We start from the raw sequence: 27,213 nt of genomic DNA on the forward strand, positions 1-27,213 counted from the left end.
CAGTACATACGATTTTTTTAGCTTATGCTAGTTTGTATTGTTGATACGCTTCTCAATACAGTGCTTGTATTTATATCGCAAATTATACCATGAATTGCCTAATTTTCATTGCTAATAATTTTCACTATTTGAGGATAATATGGTTTTTATAAGGACACTCCCTGTTGTAAAAAAAAACACAGAAATTAAAGCTGTTTACAGTAGTGTTGACTATACAAGTTCTGAACAGACCTTAAACCTTTGACTGTTCCACTGAATAAAATGATGAATTATTTCAACACTTAAAAAAAAAACTATTTTTTTTGTGACCAAATCAATACTCAATTTTGTTAATATTACAGGTAATAAGAGCGAACATTTTACTTGTATTATCCACTGGAGTAGCATCAAATATTAATAACATGTTCTAATAAGTTAGCTATTAACGCTTCACTTGAAAAAGATGAAAACAAATATTGACATGAATTGAAATCAGTGAAATTGAAATTTATTAATTAAATCTTCTAATATTGACTCCAGTATCCTGCCCCCGTGCCTGGGCCCTAATATTGGTTCTTGGTTCTCTGATTTCTAATTAAACTCATCAGTTTCCTGTATGGTTTGTTTTGTTATTGGTTGGGAATAAAAGCCTCTGTGGTTATGCAGTGCTTGTAGACTCCATAATCTCCCCTGGGCTTTGCTAAGTACAACACTGTCTGCATGCAAAACACAGATGAGTGACTCAATTTGTATTATGTCTATGAAATAAAGTAGTTCGTGACCTCATTACTAATGGCAGTCCTCTTGTATACCTTATATGGAGCGACTAGAAAATCAAGAATCACGTGACCAGAGTATGCATATGTGGCTTAGTTGATTTATATAAATTTATTATTATATTATTTCAGTTTAATTCCCTTTCCAGTAAGATATTGCTGTAATTGTGTTATGCCATCCACTATCTAACATAAGCGTGTTACCACTGTGGTTATATCCTAAAATATAACCCACACCAACCCCGTCCATCCAGGTGTTATTAAAGGACAGTGGTTGTTGCTATGCTTATTAGATATCAGCATTGATAAGCAGTGACGGCAAGAACGAATGCGAAGATTTTAATCAGGTCGCAATGTGCACCAATACTGACTTTTACTTTTTAGAGCCCTTCGAATCCCGGGGGGGCTACTTTCACATTAAGTGGGTAAGGGTGTGAAGCCCATCTCTCGAAAACCATACTCACTTCTAAACCATTTTTTTTCTATTTATATACCCACTTCTAAACACAAGTGTTTTCAGGAGGAAAAAAACACCCAGCTCACAACTTTCGCAACCAGTGAGCGCATCCGGGCGATGCATTTTATTCAGCCTTTTCCAGTATTTGGCTTTGAATATAAGAAGGATCTGTGAAAAAGTAAATAAATGCTACACATTTCTAAACCAAACAATTGATAAATGGCTACCCACTTCTAAACAAAATAACGTGAAATGACACCCCAGTCGGGCGGCACATACCCGTATTGCAATTCTATGGAAGTAGCCCCCCCCCCCCGGGCTTCGAATACGTTCCAACCAACCAAGGCCCGTTTGTGGAGATAAAACTGTGCAAGGTTCTTGATTCATTTGTGATTATTTACTGCGACAACTTACTTATATCCGAATTTTGGATGAAACTATTTTGGACGAAAAAACAATTTCGGACGAAACAGCGTTGGGATGAAACCCCGGGGTACTTCCATAGATTTGAGTATACGGGTGTGCGCCCTTGTTTTGACCCCCATTTTCACAGTCATTTTGACCACCATTTTAAGATTTTCGGCCATTTTAGAAAAAATTAGGCCATTTTTTGGACGAAAAACGCCATCAACCTCGATCAGTGAAAAGAAACAACTGGGTCCAGGGTATGTGTCAAAATATTTACGGGTAACTTTTGGTGAAAATCACGGTTCGGGAGACCAGATCCTCAAAAACCCGCCCCTTTACTAGTAAAACAAATTTCTTGAAAACTTCCTTATTAATATATGCTAATACAAAATCATGCTAAAATGATTTATCATCGCCACATATCACACGGTATATCAACACAGCAGAATACAATGCATTTGATTCCTGAAAATATTAAAAAAAAAGACCCCATGACCATTGAAAATGTGAAAATAAAATTGGAAATTTAAAGAAATGTTAAATGTCAAATCTGTACTACGTGTGCTTGGAGCAGTGTAGTTTTAGATCAAATCACTCGAATGGGCGCTTATTGGAGAAAGGAAATTACAATGGTTGTCAATGTCTTGTTTTTGTATTGACATGGATGTGTTACCAGATATCTTTTTGTTACAGATTGGCGGTTGGCTTTGTAGTATACTTGGCTGCACTATTATTACCCGAAAGAGGCTTGCGTCATATATAAAACATATCCGCAGTTTATATTTTGAGGTTATTCGCGGCTGGCTAATAACCTTCGCTATTGCGAAAAACAGTATCTATATTTTCGAGCGTATAGCGGGTCAAAAAAAAAACACCGGGGTAAAAAAAAAACGAATCGAATACCGCAGTATATTATCGCAGCTAAACACAACAGGACACTGTAGCTATATACACAGCTGCTCATATGATAATAAGAAATATCGTCGGAGGGCAGCATATTAACAGGATCAGCTGCTGAACTGGAAATCGAGTATAGATTTAAATACTGGACCGTCGGTCTACCTGCGTTGACTGCATGATTGCTTTTATTTCACGGGACTGCACGTTTGGTGATATATACATTACACTTGAATACAGCGAATGACTTGGCATTCAGTAAATATTATACCAGGCAAGTTTATGGTGATTGGAGACCACGCAATGTTAGTTAATGTTGAGGTTTATATTCGTTACACATTATCACTTTTACTCACTTTATATATCCAGAGAGACAGGAAATAGGTGGTCCAATGTTATATCACAGTCCCCTTGTGGTTATATGTACATATATGATAGGTGGTCCAGTTACATATTAACTATATTTTGTCGCTAGAGGGCGCGACTTAAATGGCAGGTTTATTATATTCTCAGGGTGTAAACCGCTAGCACAATGACAAAATACACCCACAATGAGTATATACGCCGAACTAGGCAGATTCCCACTCGTTTTTATTAAAACAACAATTAGTATCTAAATATTAGTGCGGGCCATAAGTGCGGCAAGCTACACTTGTCAATAAACTCAATACAAATTCAAGTTAGTATAGCACAAAAAATCTTATTTGAAGAAAATAAACCTACTACAAAATATAGACCCAAAAAAGTACAATTACAAAATCTGATGTAAGTATAATAGCTAATGAATTTTTAAAAAAAGGATTCAATTTGCAATGGAAAGAACCCGAAGCAGAAGTCGAAACAGCAAAACTTTAGGATTCAAGATAAAACCAACCGAGTTTGGTTTATAATCCAATTACAATGTAATTACATGATTTCAAATATTTAAAGCGTCGTCACCGTAGCGCATCGCGTGATAAAATTCATTTTAATGGTGCTGTACTTCACGTGGTGCCTGCTTCATGAAATAGACCGCAATGCGACGTCCCATTTTGGCGCTGTCGGTAGTCTAACACAATGATAATATCACATTCGTTTGCGGATAGGTTCCCTAATTTGGAATGTATTATTCAGACACAGCATTCCTTGCAAGAAGCCAAATATGTTGGGTCAATGTGTGTCACATTGTCCCTCAGTGGTCGTGTCTACGTTTTTTTATGTATATCGAATAGTTTTAACTTTATGATGACTCGACAAACAAGCCTGAGGATAGAAGCATGTATTCCTTTGAGATATAAGAATGTTTAAAAAATAACAATACGTGGTTTAAGCGAAAATTTATATACATTACATTGCGTATTTTAGTAAACAGTAAACATAGTTTACGTATTACATCACAAGTGTCAACATTTCAACATCTGCAGTATTTCTACAAAGTTACGGTTTTGTTTTAGCATGTCCAGGTCAGCATGACGATCACCTGTTTACATTCATACAAAACAGAATACAGTAAATTCCCTGATCGAGGGCATGTAAAAACCTTTACTAACACTGATCGGAAATATTGACTAGACTATGCATTTTAAATTATACAACGGTATTTAACACAAGTTTGAATGTCTATATTTCCGGTGGGATAAATTAAGCCATCCGCCAACAAAATCCAATCACATTTGGCGTACTAGCATACAAACACTGAGTATTTGGACCCAAAAACCAAATTCAATTCAGAAGCCAATCAGCGACGGTCTAAGAATTAAACGATAATTTCGGTCTCAAATACTCCGTGAAATGTTTTAGTTTTTTGTGTCCAATAAAATGTTCGTAGGAAAGTTTTTATTTCCACGTGACCATATGTATAGCTCGAATTTCGTTGCAGGGTTTATGAACCCCAATGCAGACAAAAAATACCCCTCACAGACTCTGTAGTTTGAAAACAAACAGACCCAAATTTATTTCAGACACAGTGATCAAACCAAGCATACAAGTCCAATCATAGTTAAATTTATAACCCGGAGACTGTTGTATTATTCTAATAAAATGAGTTGCGAGCATGTTCAGACTACTTGTGCTAAAGAATCATTAGTAGTCTTAGGAACAGGTCATATTGGTTTAAAAGTTGTCAAATCTCTTCGTTATTTAAAAACATGCTAGTTTTGCCATATAAAACAATAAAATGCGGTGTGTTTTGTCGTTCCTGATAGGCCCAATAAAAAAAGGCATAGAACAACTATACTACTAAGTAATACTGTAATCGATACATAGAGAGTGAGTGGAAAATGTCTGCAAGCCGTTACGAAGTGTATTCCTGGTAATCGTGAATAGCGAAAGGGCTAAACAACGATCAAAACACATGCCATTACAGCAAGCATCCAAAGTATTGCGCCAGCAATTAGCTAACTTTCACATTAATTAACTGAAAGCTGGCATACAAACACAAAAATGTGCATACTCGTCAGTTCTGTAAAACTCCATAAATTTATTGAGGCAAAGGGAAGGGTTATAATCAAATCGTACTGCTTAGTCAAACCAACATTGCCAGTGAACTTATTTTGCTTTACTTTCGAGACTTGCTGTATATATCGCCCTCACAGTCATAACAATTATTGGAGATGCTTTCGTTTCATGAGGGTCAAGAGTCATACAGCTAAAAGTTCATCCCACTCCGTTTCGTGCTTATGATGAGTGCGTGCTACGTACACGTTCACAAAGTATAACAATGCCGGCTACCAAAGCTACACAATCAGACACTGTAACATGGAAAGTGGTCAATCTCTTCATGACACTCTTATTTACTTTATTTACATACGTTCAGGTAAGACCACCAGTTCAACATTGACGCATTGGATCCCGGAAGTGGTAAATCATAATTGGTTCAATTTTAACGACGTGCTCGATAATTTTGGATAATTTGAAACAATATTAATAAAGTACATTCACTGTACGTCGTACCTGTATTGTAAAGTAATTAAACTTATGGCAAATAAAATTCGTTTGTTTTATTAGTACATTGTACTACTGTGTTTTCTTTCCTCAAGTGTGTACCTGCATTTTCAAATGGTTGTAGATATTTATAGATGGGTCTTATTCCGATATTCGAATAAAAAAAAAGACTGATTGGTTATCTCTTGACATAAAAAATATAATTGTACTGTAGGGATGCTTGGCATCCTTCTTTATTTCAATCCACTTGTTATTGTTTTTTGTTGTTTTATTTTTGTTTTTTTCACAGAAGAATGACCCAGATTCAGCAATATGGATGGTAAGACGATCACTCACGTGACCATATTTTATTGTAGACGAAAAAAGTATACAACCTCATTATTTCTAATTTAACTGATTCTTTTTCAACACATATGTATATAAACTTAAACATTTAAATGTGGACAATACAAAATTGTTTTTAATTCTACCAATTTTATATTGAAATTTTGAAAAAGAAAGATATAATAAAATAGAATTTGTATGGAATACATTTTTTATGGAAACAATTTTTTAACCAAAAAATGATATTGTATGCGGAGGTTTTAATGAATAGCTGTTCACTTGGCTAGTTAAGCTAGCTACTTTGTATTTAAAGTCTCGCAACTTGTCAAAATGTCACATTTTGGCCTTCTTATAGTTTTTAAATCCAGTTACTTACTCAAGAACTTAATGAGACACTTGTGTGTGGCTATGCAAATAAATGCAAGTTTCTGTCTTGTCAATCAACTAGTTTCTGGATGTAATATTTATATTGACAAATATTTTTTATTTTCTTGTTAGAGCAATGAATTAGGGTCAGGAGGTCATAATAAATAATACAGCTGTTCTTATCTTCTGAGCAGGAAGGTTTCTTCATCTATTTTCATGAAGAAATGTGATTAAAAAATAACAAGACTTCACATTTTCAAAATACTCGTATGTGAGGCTTCTAAGTATGTTTGTTTAGTGTTATGCAAATTACATAAAGTATCAAAATGATCATGTAAATTAGAATAGTGCACAGTTGTTTAGTTATCTTGAATATACGTACCATATATGATGCATATCTAACACTGTTGAATACAAAAATAAGCTTTGAATGTGTTATTGATTGTTCCAGAGCATTATATTGTATGGGGTAGTTCAAATTGACCAATGAATCAAGAGTATTTCCACATATGAGTTCACACATCTGAAAGTGAGATGTGAAATTACTAGCATCGTATCTAGGCATCATTGGAATCAAGTGGAATGCTGGGAACGTGCATAGATTCTAGATTGCTGAGGGTCAATTTCAAGGTTTCAAAAGTTACCGTGCAGCACTCATGATGCTTCACCTTGTTAATTATTGTTTTTTATTGTTTGATACAGGCAGTGTATTTTATTACCGCAATGTTATGTTTTGTTATCGTTGTCTCCAATGGGGCCACAGGTAATTCACTATTTCGTAATCTTCCCGAAAAAATTAAAGTTAAATTTTCAGTAACATTTTTAGTTTTAATTTTTTTTTTAATCCATGCAATGCAAATCTGGATTGGTGGAGGTACTACTATATAATGACTAGAGAATCGGTAATTACCATATTTTGAATCCTACAGATGACCCGCTGTGGCGAGTTGCATCGATGCATCACATTATCGTTATCATTGCCTTCTGTGCGTACTCAGTGAAAATTATCAGTGAGATGAAAAGCGATTTGAAGCTGTACGAGTTGGAAGAAGCAAGGTAAAATATAATTATAATATTACCTTTTGTATCATTCTCCTTTGAAAAATTTGAAAAAATTTGAATAACTCGTGTTACCGTACTTGTAAAACCTTGGGTAAACATGTTGCATGGGACCCATATCCATCACAACACAGTGTGATGACTGTGGTGCTTTTCAATTTGACAATTCAAATTGCTTTATTCCAACTTTCCAGGCAGAGGTAGTCAATGCGAAGCTACTTACAAGACTGTGTCTGATTGGCTACCTAACTCTAACACCTAACAGTCAGACCAATCAGAGAGCAGCTTGTTTGTTGACAGGTTTTTTCGACCTATCAAGGTCTTCCTTATATGTGTACTTTGACTCAACTACAGAGTTGTGCAACATTTATCTGCACCTGTCATTTACGTAAATATTTCTATTGGTTTTAATACAGGGAGTTAGGTGGTCTATTCTTTGCGCTTGTATGGCTGCTTATTTGCAGAAACTCAAACCGGTGAGTTAAAATATTCACAACATTAAAGGGGAACCGCTCAATCCCATGGATTGCACCAAAGAATCATGGGACACTATTGTTTATGTTGTTTACAATGTTAATCTATCTTTTGTTATCCATTGTTATTTTAATCCAGAAAGTAAATTTGTTGTAAAATTAATCTTAACTGGAAGGTGCCCCTTTAAGATTTAAATAACTGAATTGAACTACTTAGCTTGTCGAATAATGCTGTCACATATTTATATAATCATTGTATTTACATAAAAAATTGCAACAGTAATAATACAAACCAAATATCTTGAAGAAGCATTTTAACTTTTGTGTGTGCATGCCACTAACATACTATATATTAAATACACATGTGACATCATTTCATAATTTCAAGCAGCTAATCAGTGATGACACAGAATTCTTCGCTGACTGTGTAGTTATGAGATTCATCAAGCCATTTATGGGAGTACTAGGAATGAATGATTTCCAGGCCATCTCCGTCTATGTATTAGTGCTAAAGTGATTTTATACAATTTTTTGGGAAATAAGATATCTAATACCAGTACTAATTTTTATATTTAGTATTACTTTAAGGTAGCGGGACTATTATTTGCATACTTTTTTTCATCTTCTAATTGGGACCAAACGACTACAAATAGACCCAGGAAAGTATATATTTTTGGAATCGTCAGACTTCAAGCTTTTCAAAGGTGTGTTTGTCATGCAACATTCTACATTGCATTCTACGGTGCGTTACTTAATCAAAAGTGAAAAATTACTTTTTTTGTAAAAAAAATAATTACGCATTTATGCTGGTGATAATAAGTTTTGTTTTCACTTTTCCTAGTTGTTCAATAGTCTGGTAAATTGAATGTGTCTGATCAGTTTTATTCAAGCAACGCGTTTTGAAAAATAGTGTCCAGAATTTTAATTTCTGTTTTAGGCGCACTGACCCCAACTCAAACCACAACACATTGGTAAATAATCCATGAAATAGTTTGCCTGGACACATTCAAGTTCCTCTCATTGTCACCTTAAAGCTGTGAAAATTTGGTGTTAATCCGACGACAATAAGTATATGTTATTTTTTGTTAAAGACCTTGCATTTTGAAAAACATAAACTCCTAGAAAACGTTGATGAAGTCACAGCAAAGATTTTCAAGCTTATTTATCTGCACAAGCGTTTTATTTTCCCATCAAGGTCTGTTTTAACATGTGCAGGGGAATCCAAATGTGTAAGGCTATTGGAAACCCAAAAAAATTAAAGGAATGGGATAGTTATAGTTTGATAAAACGGCAGATGAAAACACTAAAATCAATGATTTTTTTCAGTGGCTGTGTGACCTTGTGTCTGACACATTCATATGCAAATGACTAATCTGTGAAATAAACAGGGGCGGAGACAAACCACTCAAATGTTTGGAAACACTCATTGTGTGTCAGATAGCTACTGATAACACATCCTAACATTGCTTTGTCTTGAGTTAATCTTTGAAACTTATAGGCACACAAATTAAACCTGTGTTGTTGATTTTAGAAAACACTACTGAAGCTGCCTTGCTTCCCTTCAGAAAATCTACATTTTAACCAACTTACATGACATTCTAGGTTACGTTGACTTTGTCAGATGAAAGTTTATAGTGCATTTCATCAATTAATAAATAAATGTGAAAATCGGAATTTTCAACACAAATAATAGTCTCGCTTCCTTAAAATACTTTACAATTTAAATCGGAGCATCATTTTCATTTGCGAAAAATATATCTATAAACTGTTTTATAATGACCCAAGCTTTCTTCCCTTCACTGTAACAAAGTTTAAAAACATATTTAAAACATTTTTCTCCAACAATGCCTCACAAGGCTAGACATTACCGGGGTAGTTTCACCTTAAATATACCTCTAGAGGGCGCCTTAACAGTGTCTTGATTATTTTTTCGTTGAAGGTTGAGCAAGAAGCATTTGGTGATTGGCACTGTCGTGGTGGGTGTTCTCCCAATTGCGTTATGGATTGGAATTTATTTGAGTCAAGAATACAGAGCAGTGATACCAGAACATTGCAAGACAGTTATGTATGCAGATCCTGATTAGCAAGACAACTTACAGTTACAAGTGGTGGTAGTCACGGATCATTCAGTTTGATATGGTATAACAATGTGTTACCGGTACTAGCTACTACAACTTGTTTAGACGAAATTTAATCACACCAAATGGCTGGTTCATACTGCAATACAATGTTTCATTACTTGAATAGGGCTTCGCATGAACTAACTTAAAAATACTATTATTTTATTAATTTTGTGCTGGCCGATTTATTTTTTTATGAATTAGAAATATGTTAGTGATTCCTTGTAGAAAACGCCAGCTTGCTCACACATATGGAAAACTACTGCTATAAGCATATGCCCTTTTGTGCCTACATTTGTACTAGCAACTGTATCACTTTTTGGATTGTATCCATTTGTTTAAGCTGCAAAAACTGTACATTTGTTATAAACTTATACGAGTATGTGAATATATAATGGAGACAAACTTGTGTGGACTTTAGGATTGGATGCCTGATTTAATACAGAAAAGGTGTCAAATAATAATTTAAAATGTTCAATATTTGTTTTTTGTCTAATTACATATTGTGTTATTGATAAAAGTCTGATGATAATTTTATGTGAACAAATAATTTATTTTCACACTCTAGGTATGTTGTGATGACCATATGAACACATGGCATCATGGCGTATGATTTCATTACTTTAATATTTACAAATATGAACTATATGAAATATGAACTGGAGTCACGAAACCCATGTATGTTATAAATTATTTATAAAACTAAATATTTATAACCTTAGACAATGTGAGATCAGACAGTGACATCACATATTTGGTGGATTAATCGGCTGCTGCAATTTATGTGTGAACACTTCATGAAGTGGAGGTGGTATTGGCCTTTCATCTTATCTGGATTACAAGAGACTTTGACTTTGTAAATATTAATAAGTATAAACTTGAATCGGTTGACTCCAATGTATGTTTGATGCTATGAATTGTGGGTAATATGTCCTGAATGTTAGAATTGAATATTCATTCTACCGGTAATTCTCAAATTATTCTTTCATTTCTTGCATATCATATCATTGAACTTGATATTTCCAAACACCTCATTCTTACGAGTAGAGTATGTTTTCTCATGAACCTGGCAAAGAAAAACCCACTACTGCATCTCTAACCTGAACCCTGAAGCTAACATCCCCCAATGCAATTGTCTATTCCCCTTTAAATATTCAAATAACTATGTGTTCTCAAGAGGGGCATATACAATTAACACTGGAGGGGCAGTGTTATGATTTGAGTTGTAGGTTAAGGGTCCTAACGAATGCCAAAATCAATATGTCAAAATATTGTTAGCATATTTTTTCAAAAAAAGTTAATCAAGGAACACTGGACAATTTGGTCCACAATTTGCAACGAGAATAAAAACAAGCAGCCTCTCGGCTGAGATAGCTCCGCTGTTAGCAATGCACATTTCAATTAAAGAACTGAAGACATCATTAGAAAATGAACAATATGAATAGTATCAAAGCAATCGGACTTACAGTTTTTAACAAGAAATCGAAAATATCACTTTTTACCAAAAATTACAAAAATATTCACCAAAATAAATTAATTAGAGAATTGAAGATATCATCACAAAACGAACAAATCTGAGAGAGGTCCACATGTAGTACCTATATATGTAATATCAAAGCAATCGGACTAGCGGTTTTTAACAAGAAGTCAAAAATATCACTTTTTACCAAAAATGACAAAAATATTCACCAAAATTAGAGAATTGAAGATATCATCACGAAATAAACAAATCTGAGAGAGGTCCACATGTAGTACCTATATATGTAATATCAAAGCAATTGCACTTGCGGTTTTTAACAAGAAGTCGAAAATATCAGTTTTTACCAAAAATGACAAAAATATTCACCAAAATTAGAGAATTAAAGATATCATTACAAAATGAACAAATCTGAGAGAGGTCCACATGTAGTACCTATATATGTAATATCAAAGCAATTGCACTTGCGATTTTTAACAAGAAGTCGAAAATATCAGTTTTTACCAAAAATGACAAAAATATTCACCAAAATTAGAGAATTGAAGATATCATTACAAAATGAACAAATCTGAGAGAGGTCCACATGTAGTACCTATATATGTAATATCAAAGCAATTGCACTTGCGGTTTTCAACAAGAAGTCGAAAATATCACTTTTTACTAAAAATGACAAAAATATTCACCAAAATTAGAGAATTGAAGATATCATCACGAAATGAACAAATCTGAGAGAGGTCTACCCAAGGTACATATACACCAAGTATCAAAGCATTCAGGCTTGTAGTTTTCAAGAAGAAGTCGAAAAAGTAAAACATTGACACGGACGACGGACGACGGACGACGACGACGACGGACGACGACGGACAATCACTCATATGATAAGCTCCGCTCGACAAAGTCGACAGCGGAGCTAAAAATACTATGCCAACATTTTGACATAGAAAAATTATGAAATCAAATTATTAAGAAATGCATGGTGTTAACAAAGTAATTTAAATATATATTTGTATGAAATAAAATGTATTGTTCTCATCTTATCCTTGACATCTGTGTGCTCATTTAAATACAATATGTCTGAATGAGGTTATAGTCTATAGAATGTGGTATTTCGGAAATTTACTCATAATATTAAATGTGGTATTTCGGAAATTTACTCATAATATTAAAGAAGTTTTATGGGTTTGGAAAAAGATCACACAAAAAAACAAAGTGGGCAAACAAATTATACCCCCCCCCCTTTTACAAATGATCTGTCCCTTACTTATGATTGGTCAATTAGTCATGCCCATGAAAATAAAATGAAAATATTTTCAGAAATTGCACTCAAGTTCGAAAAAACATGATTCATTTGATATGCAAATTTTGCGTCATTGATCTATAAATAGCTTGGGCGTCACAGGTGAAAGCGTGAAACTAAAAGTGGACGTTGTGTACAGCGTGGTAGTGTTTCTGGACTGTTGGCTGAAAACGTTGTTTTGTTCTAGTTTTACCTCATTCATCAGTGATCTAAGGATACGTAGACGTGTAGTGGTTCTCCTAAGCACAGAAACAACACAGGAAATGTGAATTAGTGGCGAAACAAGGTACGTATCTCAAAAATGACCATGCTTTCATCTTGGCAGCTCAACTGATCAGCTGTTCGGTCTGAGATGTTAGCGTAACGCTACTTGCTGTATTTTGTTTCTGTGAATTAATAATTGTTAAATGCTTTTGCTCGGGGAAATTGCTATCTGAAAGGTCGTTTAGACGCAACGTGAAGGGGTAGTCTCGGAATACGTCTAGATAAGAAAGCAAGCTCGAATGTAAGCATGGAACGAAAAGTATGAGGCTCTACTAAGGGGAATTTCCCAAGGTGTTTTCTGTCGAGATTGTTGAGAGGTTGTTTTCGGCGGTGACGCATTACTTAGCATACTTGTCATGTCGTCAAAAAAAATGAATGGAAAACATGTCATTGTTGAACTAGCTGTGACGTTCGATATCCCAGTCAGACAAGGCTGCAATCATGTGAAAGTATGTTTTGAAGACAATCTCTATTGACAGTAGGCGTAGTCCAGTAAATAAATTTAATTATGTCGAAAGGGGTTGACCGTTAGGAACTGAATACCAGACTGATTATTTTGTCTAGGAAATACAGTATATAATATAGTATACCTATTATCCCCCCATGTAATAAAATTATACACGTCATGGCTATCTGGAAATGTAAACAAATGGATTTTTTAGACCTGTATGTACATGTAATCTCTATTAATGCCAACGATTTTGTAGAATTTTGTAGCGGTGAGAAAGATGGTTCTCTTTAGTTGCTAGTTTGTACTAGTAAGAGCTAGCAGTTAAAAGAAAATATGTTGATTTGTTTTATTTATTTTTATACATGTTTCAATAAATCCCAAGGACACAAGAAGTAGGCTAAGGAAATATTTTACAGCTGACTGGAACAATCCATTCATATTATAGGGAGGGTTATACAGTATTGGTACTTCCTGACTGGGACAAACCATTGTGTTGCAGGGTGGGTTATAAAGTACTTCCTGACTGGGAAAAATCATTGTATTGCAGGTTGGATTTATTACTAATTTAATGAAAAATTTGTGGAACTCGGGTCTGCATTAACGAAGTTTTGATTTTCATAATCTTAAAATAACTTTTACTTGTTTTTGCTTGATTCTAAAAAAAAGTTATACCCCAGTAAGTTACATCAGAAGTACGTGAAACCAACCCAAAGTGCATGTGCACATTCATATTATTGATATCTGTTAGTTTAACATATTAAATTGCATTTATTCATAAAAACATAAACTGATTTTCATATCTTTTCTAACTTCCTTCAGAATGCCTTTCAGTAACAAGATCAAGAAATGGTGGCATTACGAGCCACCCGAGCCGCCGACTTGGTGGAAATATATCATAGTGTGTTGTAACCTGGTGTTCACGTTATTCTGCATCGGGTTGAACTATGGCCTCTGGAAACTCGTGAGGGAGCTTGACAAATTTTTCGACGATTATCATCGCGTCAGAGAAGAAGTTGATATGAAATGGATAATCTATATCAATATATTCATGTTTGGAATAACAGGTAATTATACAAATGAATCATTATGAATGGCGTACGTATTAGTACAGACCACGTCATTATTCTGACATTAAAGCTGTTTGAAGCTGATATGTTAAAGCAGAGGGGTCACCACATGTGCATGCGTGGGAATTGAGTACCAAGCTAAAATTGCAATGATTCATGGGTAGACGCTTATTTGTAAACAACAACACGCTATGGTCGTTTGTCACATGAGCAGGTGACGACTCCCCCGCTTAAAGGGCGGCAGTCGTCGTGCCGTATCCTGTTTGATATGGGACTCATTGCGACGTATACAACGCGTGTAAAATACATTGTTTGTTGCATGAAATTCGAACACGCGCTGCGCAACGACCAGCGCGCTTTAAGTAAAATGTTTACTGTAATAAATGCAGTTGTTATGGTATTTGCAAGACTGTCGCATACAACTTGTTTACCACTTCCGTGTGACTGAGAATGTTCTAGAACCGTACTGTGTCTGGGTGGAATTTTTAGAAACTGGTTGAGTAGGTAATAGAACACTGTAGGACGCAATAGAAGGTAATGGAACATTCTAGAAATTTGTAGTAAGTTCCAGACTCATTATGTATGCTGATGTAATGGTCTATTTATAGACAGTATGGGTATATATGGGGGAGTTGTTCAGCACTGAGATCAGATCGGAGATCTCGTTGAATTGTATTGGAGTTTAAGTATCTAGTTATTGGAGTAGTGGAGTTTTACCGCGTTATTGTACTTGATGTTTGCAGAGTATAATAATACCAGTACCAGTTGAAACCTCATCTGTTGGCTCCGTGTTAGTATGTTATCATCGCCGCCAGGGAAGTCCTTTTGTTACTGTTGCCATTTTGGTATTTGAACCATCACACCTGTACTATACCAATTACTGTAATATTACGTTGCGTGTGACAAAGACATTTACCATGCCAGTAGCCAAGCATCCCAAGAAGTTTCGTAGTTTGTTCGCAATTGAATTTTCAGCATCTTAGGATGTCATCAATTCACTGAATCGCATACGAGATTCTCTGTTTGACAGTCCAAGATATATATTACAAATTGAATATTTGATGTGAAGCATTGGCTATGCACAGCACAAATTATTATAATTTGATTATATGTTCGATAATATTGACCTATCACATGCCTTGGTTTTGACAGTTATGATAGGGTGAATATATGGCCTTGAAAATTTAGGAAAAAAATTGTCAATAAAGTTGTAGTGATGATAAAACGATATAAATGTGATATACACTTATTTGGTGTTCATAAAACATTATGATTTCCATAAAATATCTTTTTAGTCGGTCCAAAGTATAAGTATGACAATATGACACATCACTGATGCACAAACTGATTTGTCTTGATGCAACTGTATGCGCATACGTATAGTAATCTTAAGAAATGATTATGAAATTGATTATACATGTAATGGTAAAATGAAATAAACATTTTATAAACAAAATAAGAAATCATTATATTTTATTTTAACTTTCTTATTAACTTTGGATCAAGTGGTCATAGTTTCACGTTTACTACAGGTCTTCAGAATTTAAAAAAAAAAAAATGGGAAAAAATTAATTACATATGTTTACATTTGAAAGCTGTCAAAAATCTATGTCAAAGGGTTATGCCAAGCAGATGTGATACATTTTTCAAAATTCCTTTGTCTGTTATTTCCTAAGAATTGGCAGGAGTCTTCAGCCCCCCTACTGTGTTTGCTTTTTACATTCTAACTGTTATGTATAGTATTTAAGTTGATTTTCGATTCGTATTTGAAATTTAACGCTGTATCCATGTCGAGTATGAAATTGGCAAGATGTGATAAAATAGACTGAAATACAAATTTAGTATCAAAATGATGTTTTTGGTTTGTTTTGTAGACTAATTATTAGCTTTATAATCAGAGATGCACAACTTACTGCTGGGAAATAGACATTTATATACGTGTCATTATACCCTGTTGTTATCATCACAGTAGGACAGAGTGTATCACATTTCCCGCATGATTTAAGATTGAGTATAAGGGGTTGTCGATCACGCATGGAAAATGCATGTCAAGCGTAACTGGTGCTACCCCCCCCCCTCTCTCTCTCTCTCTCTCTCTATGAAGTCATATTTCAATGATTCAGAATACAATAAATGCACTTTTTGTCTATATACTCTTCTTTTAAAGATGCACTTCTAATAAGCAAATATATTATATATAAATACCTGTATTAGAAAAAAATGACACAAATGACACTTCTTTATGGCTTCTGTAGTATGGTGTATCAAAGCAATAACAAGGTCACTTGGTTCTGGTATCTCCCCTACATTTATTTGTCGCTGTATATAAGGGACAACGTCAAAAGATCGATGTCGGATAAAAAACTTATTTGCTTTAGTTTGGGGGTGGGGGGGGGGTGACCTCAAAAAGTTTCCATCATAAAAAAAACGATTTTATTTTTTAATGAAGTCAAAAAAATCTTGGAGTATTTGTAGTTTTTTTTTCTATCCAATCATGGACAGAAATAACAGAAAATGAAGAAAAAAACATCCAAGACGAGAAAATGGTTTGGTCCGAGTGTAAATATGTGCGTCAAATGAGGTGCATTTGTAAAGTCTTTTTACACCCACCCGACAACAACCAACTGCTATGCAATACTACTGTCCGATTACAATTTGTATTTAATGGTGAATGTAGTCTGACGCCATGACCAATATTTATCAATTAAGTTTCAGTGGGGGATGGGTGAAAAAACTAAAGGAATTAGGTTTTTTATCCGACATCGATCTTTTGACGTCGTCCTTAACTGTATTTGCTTTGTTGAAAGCACATCTTATCCATGTGAAAATGTTTTTTTTACTTGCACTGATTCATTCTGGTTAGTCCCCGTTCGGACGCAGTCCGAAAACGGGGACTTATGTTTTGCCCTGTGTGCGTCCGTCCGTCCGTCCGTGATCACCTGTATTTCGAACATGCATGGACCGATTAAGTTCAAACTTCACTCATACATCACACATTATATGGGACATATGCACATGCATTTTTTTCATGATCCGATTAACGATAGCCGAATAGCGGCCATTTTAAGGCCGAAAATGCATCAAAATCGCACATTTTCACCATTCCGGACCCGGATCTCAGTTATGCATGGACGGATTTTGTTCAAATTTGGTACATACATTAAACATAATAGAACCTTGATGCACGTCATTTTTTTTTTTGGATCGGGTTCGAAATGGCCGACTGGCGGCCATTTTGTTTTAAAGAATTCAGTTCTGGATCCGTATCTGAGACATGCTTGGATTGATAGAGTTCAAACTTCACACACACAAGGTACATCATGTCACAAATATGTATGTGCATTTGTTTCATGATCTGCTTAACAATAGCGGAATGATGGCCATTTTAAGGCCGAAAATGCATCAAAATCACGTATTTTCACAATTCCAGAACCGGATCTCACTCTCAGTCATGCATGGATGGATTTTGTTCAGATTTAGCACAATGTGTTACATACATATGCAGGTGCATTTCGGTCATGATCTGCTTTGAATGTATATGTCACTCAAATATGAACGGAACGGGGACGTGTCATTGACAATGACTTGTTATTTATGTGAAACAAATATGGTATGTCATATTACGGTAATATGAATGATTATTTTATTTTCAGCGCCATTGGCAAGTTTCCTGGCTAATAAATACGGTCACCGTTTCACTGCCTTTTCTGGTGCCATCCTGTCAACATTTGGACTGTTATTTGCTGGATTCACAAAAAGTGTTGGGTTTTTGTGTTTTAGTTATGGAATCTTGACTGGTGAGTAATCCTATATAATCATAATAATATTTTGATTGTAAATGTCAGACATGCAAAGTATACAGAACGTATACAGTGTTCACACTCTTACCATCTTACACTTGCATTTTGGAATACCATATTACTTCCCATTGATGTTACCTTTGAGTATTAAGAACAGAAGCAATATAATATTATATAAATCCTAATAGTGTGAAAACATTTTGAAAAATTAATATTTAAATTTAGTGATTTTCCATGGTGATAAAAGTTTTCCATTGTGTTGTGTCCCTCCCATAATGCATTGCATATATGTGCAGTAACATGCTCAGTAGAGCACAATTTGGATATGGTTCAAACTGCCTTAAGGTGATCAAAATAAAATCAGTGGTTTTTGGCCCAGTTTTAAGGCATTTGTCAGAACATGAACAGGTTCATCTAGTCAATTTACAGAAAGAGTAACTACCAAACGTTTGAAATAAAAAACAAATATTGAAAGGAATTGGTTCAAATTTTAGGAAGCCAATCATGTCATGTCAGAAATTTTCCATTTGTTTTAATGCCAGTGTGCAAAATTCAATGAACTTGTGTTGTCACTGTAATTATATTCACACAGTTTGACCTCTGTGGTTTGACCGATAGTTGACTTCCTGTGATCTCCAGACAAGTGTACTCGGGCGTTTGAAATTGACATGTTATTTATGCAACGCCAAAAAATAGGTCATCCAGAAACCTTGCTGCAATGTACCACATGTCTTAAAAATGTACAATTTATATTTATATTTTATTTCTTTTGGAATAAACAGCCTGTTTTAAATTAGTCTCGTCTACTTGCGAAAACGAGGTCCCGCACTGTACTTTCAGCTCATAAATATCCTTGCATAAATTTCCATATAGTGTGGAGCTCCAAGGAAGACCAAATATCTCCCTGGAGCTCCGGGAATACAGAGCCGGAAACCACTGGTTGAACACATATGATTTTAGTTTTTGAAGGCATATGATGTGTATTATTTCACAACAGGGCAAGGTGCATTCTGTTACAGTTTTACAAAAAAATAATAATCGCTTTTTGTCTGGAATAAATTTTCATTGTCTGTTTTGTATGAAATTTACTTTCACTAATTTCCAAATTGAATTGAATGTAAAATAGGACTGACTGCTATCCCAGTCTCCTTTTGGTTATGGGAGTAAAAATTTGAAACTAGTGCCATTACACTCAGATTGGTAAATTTAAACATCACAAAAACATGTGTTTAATTAATAAGTCCATGTTACATGATTACTGTAAAATCTGTATTAGAAGCCGCGGTTCACAATAAAATGGTACAATGCAATAGAGGGGATACAGCTTCTATTAGAGCATCTATAGATCTGAGAAATTATGAAATTTTGATCCTCATTTGTTCAAAAGGAATGGGTGTGACTCCTATTAGGAATGCTTCTAATAAAGATTTTACAATAGTAGTAAATTTGAATTTGTCACTTGAATTTGTGCCACACGTATTATGTTAGCTTCTCATTTATCAAATGAGTAAACAATTATTTGCTAAGGCTAAGAAAAACTATATCAGCCATCCTTGCTAAAAATATTTCAGTGAAAGCCCGGCATCTACTCTAAACTGTATGCTTTTATCTACTAGGTATTGGATACAGTCTTGTTCTCATTCCTGGACTCGGACTCATACCCAGATACTTCCCACGAAGATACACATTCGCTAACGCCATGGCCTTCCTTGGTACCAGTATTAGCATTTATTTCTTCCCGCCGCTATTTGATGTTGTCGCCGAAACCTACGGTCGTAGATCAGTTTTCTTCGTTTTATCGTATCTCAACGCTCAGATGATAATTCTGACCATGTTTTTGAGGCCACCGAAGACAAAGGATGATGTAGCGAGTACAGCCAGTCAGTCACCAGCTCACCAGAGTGATGTGGCAACTGATACTGATCCTGATGACCAGACATGCTCGGAGAGCTGTAGTGAGAACTTAGAACAAATCAAAAAATATTTGGATGTGCAGTTATTTTACGACAGTCCTCCTTTTGTCATGATGGTCGTCTCAATGTTCTTCATCAGTATCGGTCACAACGTCGTCATACTGAACCTGATAAATCATTCTCTTGCCATGGGTAACAGTAACACCTTTTCCGAGAGGCTTCTGATTGTCTGCGGTGGCTGCATGTTTCTTGGTGAGCTAGCTCATGGCGTCTTATCCATTGGGTTGCATTTCAGAGCTAGGTTGTCTATGTACGGATTTTCGTTGGCTGGAGTGGCATTAGTTGCGATACTCAGCTCATTGCCAAGCTCCTATTCTGGATTTATTATCATGGCGGCATTAATTGGGTTTCTGAGTGGTGTTTACCTTCCATTAATGGTGGTCATTATCAAACATTTCATCCGCGATGGCTGGAGGCTGACCAGTGCCCTGGGTTTGGCATTTCCTTTATTTGGATTAGGTGCTCTCATTGGTTTGCCAATCGCAGGTAAGAATTTGTTATTTTAAAAAATGTTTTCAAGGGTTCATAAGATAAGGGTAGGCAGCTGGTGTGATATTAAAACTAAATGTTATGTCATGTGACTAATATTATCTCAGTTCAAACATTAATAGAAAATACTAGTGCCTTGCAAAAACTTGACAGTTTTGGGGTTAGACTGTTTTTTTTTTCTAGTTCACTTGTACATTCCTGCTTGTACATGCATTTGTCTCCCTCGTTTTTATAATTGAATCATCCCATGATCACTGATAAGTGCTTGGTGATGATATTAATTGGGAAGTTCAAACGACACATGTCATGAACTCGTGAAGGATCTGATCATCATCGCACATTGTCATAAATATTCTCAATGTCTACGGTATTTGTAAAGGGTTTTTATCCTCGGGGGCGGAGCTACGTCACATACGTTCTACGTTGCTAAGACGCGCACCACTGTACCACGTATTTCTATGTGCTTTGTGCGCGCTGCTGTGGAACGCCGGTGGAGCCGGTAAAAACTCAAGAAAACAACACAAACTCAACTTTGAAGTAATCCTGAACAACCAAATTCATATATGTTACACACGTAGGGCTAATCTTGTTACGCTGTTCAGGCTAGAATTTGAAAAGTGTTTTGGAAAGGCCAGGAGAAATGCTTTAGAGTCCTGAAAAACAAACCTAAAAAGTTATTACTGTTAGGGACAACATCAAAATTTCAATGTAGGATAAAAAACTTAATTCTTTTAGTTTTTTCCCAAAACCCCCCATCCCCACTGAAACTTAATTGATAAATCAGACTACATTTACCATTAAATACAAAATGATAATCGGACTGTAAAAGATTTACAAATGCACCAATAACAAAGAAAAACAAGCTTCATTTTTTTAAATGTAATGTCGCACCAAAATTCTGTGCCCAAAAAGTTAAATTTCACACATTTTTCACATTTACAGATCTTTTGAATGAGAGTTTTGACAATGTGAACAGTTCATATTTCTTTGCTGGTGTAGCATTAATGGTTGGAGCACTCATGCTAGTTTCCACGCCATACTTACGAGAAAAGCAGCGGGAACGTCAGAACATAACAGAGAAGGTAATGGAGAGCGAAGATGAAGTCGACGCTTCAATACAGCCTCATCTCTATGAAGAAGTCGCATCATCGTCATCTGTGAAAAGTTCACCCGCACACAATTCAAAATCGGAGAAATCACCGACTCATTCACTGGGCAGCAAAAGTCATGACGTTGAGAAAAAAGAAACTGACATGGCGAATATTGTGTAATAATAAACAAATTTTTAAATGTATAAAATATGTATTCTACTGAAATGAAGATGGAGGTGGATTTTACTGAATCTTAATTTGATTTGTACTACATGTAGTATTGCATTGTCATGGTTACGTGAAGATATGCGAGGTAATATATGCATAGTATTGTTAATATCCTTCTCATCTTGAAGACAATGACACAAGTGATGTATATTGTTGGTGGAAAACTTCAAAATGATCCAGAATGTATTTATGTACTGTAAGATTGATGCATGTTTGTTAAACAAACCCAAGCAAAGTTTTAAAATACAGATATAAAAATGATCAGTAAAAAGATTAGTTGTATATGTCAATACATTTTCTTTTTGTATTGTATTTAGTATTGATTTGGTTTACTAACTAAAATGCTGAAAAATTGTAATAATTCACTGATCAAAGTTCCCATCGAATAAATGAAAAAGGGCAAATAAAAAGATTAGGTACCTGATTTTTATTCAATTTATTTAAAACAATGTCTTTCCCCAATATTGCTCGAATTTAAAGATTGGTTAAGATACAACTTTAATAGTTTCATTTCATGCATATATGTATATCAATGTGAGACGTAGTTCTTTGAAAAGACACTTTTGTGATTTACTTGTAACCAAGATTTTTTTTTTTACTATTCTATTCTATTCTATTCTCTGGTCAATTCCCTCTGTTGTGGAGATAATCTAGTTCATACAAATTCAATATGACTGATATATAAATAGCTGTACTTTAAGACACGACCAGTTGATGTGGGTCCCGTGTTGCGTCTTCAATGCATGTAAAATACATGGTGTAGTGATTTAAGCATACATGAAAAAAGTATGGGTCAACCTGTTTTTTTTTAACCAACACAGCATAAAAAAAAAATATTTGACCAGATTTCTTTTTTTTGCGAGGCTGAAATTATTCTTAGAAATACATTGTTGTTTTTAGACTACTATATGGAATAATTGATGGTCTGAATCTGCACAAATTGAATGAATATTTGATGGAATACTAGTAGTATTTAAAAGGAAATTTGCAATCAAATAGGAAGCCAAAACGATCATGATCACTTGGACATGCTGAAAAGATTAGTTTATTACAAATTTTTCAACAATTCGCAAAAATTCAAATCGTCTCAATGTAACAATCAAGTTTTTTGAATAAGAGTACAACTTCAATGTAGATTGTATTATCAAAAGGTCACTGGAATTGACTTTTATTGAATTTACTGGTCACAAATACTCACAATAATTTTTCAGCTCCAACTTTGAATTTTTTTTTCCCTCACACTTTTTGCATGTTTTATTGTCATAAATGTATATTTTTTTAACTTGCTTTTCTGATCAAACGTTTATTTATTGGTATCTAATATTAATATGTACTTGAACCTGAACAGCAACATTTTATAATTTTGTAATAAGTATTTTAAGCTGTGAGCGATAATTAAAAATTAATAAAGAAAAGGGACATTTAACGATTTTCCCTGGGTGCTTAGCATCGAGCTCCCTGACTGCTTTGATACTGATCTTTGAGTCCTTGGTTGCTTGGTTACTGTGTTTTTCATTTGGAACAAAAAAATCTTTCCACTAAATCTGGGCAACTGCTCTTATTATTTTTCTTGTACATGAATTCATGTCTGAAATATTTTGAGCTTTACAAAAATGGTGATTGTCAGGTTAAAATCATGCGCATTTTACAGTTTGCTTTAAAACAAAAATCACCTCAATTTCCTGTTTTCGGTGAACATTTTAAAACAATCAATAGGGCAAATACTGTAACATACTTTATTTTCACTATTTTTCCTGAAGGAATGATTCAGTAAAAATAAAATCCAGCGAATATATCTTTTATCCTATATTTTACATTCAACTCGCCAAAAATCAGTGAAAATAAACTCCATACAAAAGACATAAAAAGTCATTTCAGTGAAAATTAATTCCAGCTAAAATAAAGTATTTTATAGTATAAAATTTGTATTATGCTTCCTGTGAAATGGCACCCTCTGTGTTAGAAATAGATTGAGAACTTCATATACATCAAGGAAGGATTGTTGGTTAGGCTAAAAAAAGATTTGTATCTGGTCTTTCAGATGTTCCAAAAAAAATCATGGTTCGATATTTTAGCAAAAACAAGAAAAATAAGTTTTGAATGATCTGATGCTCTTGTTGACCAGTCCCAAATGAAGTTTGAAGTTTTTAACTTAAAAAGTTTTAAAATTTAAAAGGCCAAAGATTTTAATGCATGTATTTGTACAGATTTGGGATTTTTCATGTTTTTTTGTTTTTTTATATCGTGAAACCTTAATAAAATATTGTTAACTGTGTATTGTGATTGTGTATCTGTGACTTTTAACCCCGTTTTCGTCGTTAACATAGATGTATTTATTTTAGATGTACTATGTTTTACGATACCATGGAGGAAGAGAAAGCGCGTCAGGTGCCTATGCATAACACATTTCTACACTTGAGTCAAATCATTTATACAAGGCAGAATTTGATAAGTTGAAAAAAACCTGTTGACAAACAATCTACTCTATGATTGGTTCGACTGTTAGGGTCGGTTAGCCAATCAGACACAATCTTGTAAGTAGCTTCGAAAAAATCTGTCTTGGGGGGGGTTTTGAAGAAGTTTACAAATACCTGACAAAAAATACATATAGCCTGAGATCTCAATCTGAGACCTATACCCTTTATCTACTATGCATGTAGTTTACAGTTAATTTATTAATGTTTAAAAAAAAAAACATTTGTAATTTTGAAATGGTGAAACCATTAATGGAGGGCGCTACAAAAGAACATCCCAATAGCAAATCAAAACCTCTTGTTTGAATTTAAATCTATATTCATAAATATTTACTGTTGCAGTGAATTTCAGGAAGACATGAATGTTTTCTATGAATTTCGTAATTTTAGTTGAGAAGTAACATAAAAAGTGAAATAATAAAACTCATTGTTTTCCCTGCCAAGATCATGAACTTAAAACTCATTGAAATAGCTCAAAGCATCAAAATGATAAAATGCCAGTGAAAATAAAAGGTTTTTACAGTATCAAATTTTAAAATACATGCATAGTTGTTTATTTAATTGCCTAGAATACTGTAAAACCATTTATTTTCACTGTCATTTTAATATAATAATTTCATTATTTTGGAGTTTTGGCATATTCACCGTGTTTTAATTATGAGTTTTATTGTTAATTTACATGATCACATGGATTTAATTTAGAAGATTTTACTTATCAGCGAAATAAAACCCAGTGAATACTTAATGCAATTGCAAAAAGTTGTACAAATCCTGGAAGATATGGGAAATTTAAAAAAATGTATGGAGAATAATAAAAAAAAAATCTTTTGGGGAAAATTACAAGAAAAAATAGAAAACTCATGTTATAATAAAAATAATAATTTCCATTGGTTTGCAGCAATAAAATATTAGTAATAAAGTACAAAACATATTATTCCTGATTTCAAATATTTTGTACAAGTATTCACCAACTTGTCTTATTAATAGTCTTCTCTTGAATTTAAATATCTCAACATCACTTTTCAGTTCTTCTGGAATATTGAATGTTAATAATTAGATGTTTGATAGATACAAGAAAGAAACTTCATGCAGAAAAAGAAATGTACCTTTAAACTTGGGGAATTAAAATTACCTACTAGTATTTGCTAGGCGAGAATGTTGTGAAACGAGGGCGCCCTCTGTCGTTCAAATATTTTTTTTTTCTCCACGCTGCAAAAGTTTCATCTGGTGGCGCCTCATGATGTTGTGCTTGCGACAGTGAAAGCGCTGATATTGAATGGATCGTTTCATGTTCTCAATCCAAATGTGCCTCGTGTGAAAGTATAGACTGCATGGAAATCCCAAGCTCAGATGATGAGAACGCAGAATTTCGATTTGACGTAGGCGGTGGCATCGAGCAGGAGGAAGAGTGTGTCACCTTGGTCGACCATCCGAGCGGCGATTTCGTGGGTGATTGCAATAATCCCCATAACCTGACTGTTCGCGATCTGTTTCGCCCAAGGGTACTACCAAATGAATGCGTGATAACAAGAAGGGGATGTTACGCAACCTCTTGTAAAGCAGCTCTTATCATCACTATGGTAATATTCCTGTTTGTAGTGTCGCTCATTTCTTTCGCCGTGTGGAGCGATCACCACCAAACTTCCGCGTTGCCAGCTCTTCCACATCCACCCAATGTGAAACACTTCGACGGCCGCCTGCCAATGGAGGTCAAACCAGTTAACTATAAAATTCAACTGACGCCTTACTTGGATGAAGACGATGGTAGTAAACGTTTTCAATTTGACGGGGAAGTGACAATTTTATTACACTGTCTACAAGCCACGAACACAATCACCCTCCATTCCCTAAATCTGGCCATCGATGTCGGGGCCATCCGATGTTCTAGTACTAATAAAACGGACGGACCAATTTCAGTAGTTACAACAAAAACAGTCGTTGAATATGATTTCTTTATAATTGTGTTGGACCAGGCATTAACAGTTGGTCACCAGTACTCAATTAATCTGAATTATTTTGCGAAGTTCACTGTTAAAACTCACAAAGAAACCTTTGGATTCTACCGTAGTTCTTACGTAACAAATGGTGAGACGAGGCAAGTACTTTATTTTAATATTAAATAGCCATATTGAAAATATCTTTTATTATACATACCCATAGTATTTCAAAATGATTCTGGCAATTTTTTCTGATTTTCTGAAAATTTTTGTACCGAAAATTGTTCTTGGGTCCAAGGCATTGTGTCAGTCACTTTTGCGAAATAATGGCTTCATGAAAGTCATAAAATCTTGAAAATTTCAAAAATTTGTAGTGATGAAAAATTAAGTGGTTTAAAGTATTTCACTGCATGCACAGAATTTTATGATTGAGGAGTAGTTTTTGCGCCATAGTGTAAGAACTGTTTTAATGTCTCGAAAAACATATTTTCATGAATTTTCACAAATTAGTAAAAATTGTGAAATTTTGTAACTGAAAATTTCAAAGAGGAATAGTGTAAGTGACTTTCAGGAAATTTTGTCTTCACGAATTCCATAAAATCTTGAAATCTCGCGGAAATTTCTAGCAATGAAGATAAAATTTTCATCAAAAACGTGTGGGCACCCATTTTCAACTTTCCCACATTTGGCCAATAGCGTTGGCCTTCACAATGATCAGTCATAATATTATTCCACAAATGCAGACTTACAAAGTTGCCGTATTTCATTGTCTACGATATAATTCTGTTTTTTCTGTCATTATGAAATTGAGAAATTCAATAAAAATCGAATAAGTAAAAATGACATATCATTCTTTATTAGAAATTCACTTAAACTAATAATTA

At 34.5% G+C, this 27,213-nt stretch overlaps 2 protein-coding genes across 2 annotated transcripts; both read left to right on the forward strand.

The window, feature by feature from the left end:
- The first annotated feature begins 5,134 nt into the window (after nucleotides 1–5,134).
- Nucleotides 5,135–10,678, forward strand: LOC146739514 (transmembrane protein 220-like). The gene is made up of 6 exons (XM_085502985.1): nucleotides 5,135–5,311; nucleotides 5,729–5,758; nucleotides 6,832–6,892; nucleotides 7,059–7,185; nucleotides 7,605–7,664; nucleotides 9,601–10,678. Exons 1-6 carry the CDS (start codon nucleotides 5,216–5,218, stop codon nucleotides 9,743–9,745), a joined length of 519 nt encoding a protein of 172 aa, XP_085359111.1. The 5' UTR covers nucleotides 5,135–5,215; the 3' UTR covers nucleotides 9,746–10,678.
- A 2,024-nt stretch (nucleotides 10,679–12,702) lies between these two features.
- Nucleotides 12,703–21,898, forward strand: LOC100376503 (monocarboxylate transporter 13-like). Its single transcript, XM_002731607.4, has 5 exons — nucleotides 12,703–12,841; nucleotides 14,090–14,334; nucleotides 17,991–18,134; nucleotides 19,754–20,596; nucleotides 21,542–21,898. Exons 2-5 carry the CDS (start codon nucleotides 14,091–14,093, stop codon nucleotides 21,868–21,870), a joined length of 1,560 nt encoding a protein of 519 aa, XP_002731653.2. The 5' UTR covers nucleotides 12,703–12,841; nucleotide 14,090; the 3' UTR covers nucleotides 21,871–21,898.
- Nucleotides 21,899–27,213: the final 5,315 nt, after the last annotated feature.

The sequence above is a fragment of the Saccoglossus kowalevskii genome, chromosome 8 (assembly GCF_978046115.1).
Source record: "Saccoglossus kowalevskii chromosome 8, keSacKowa6.1, whole genome shotgun sequence".
NCBI lineage: Eukaryota > Metazoa > Hemichordata > Enteropneusta > Harrimaniidae > Saccoglossus > Saccoglossus kowalevskii.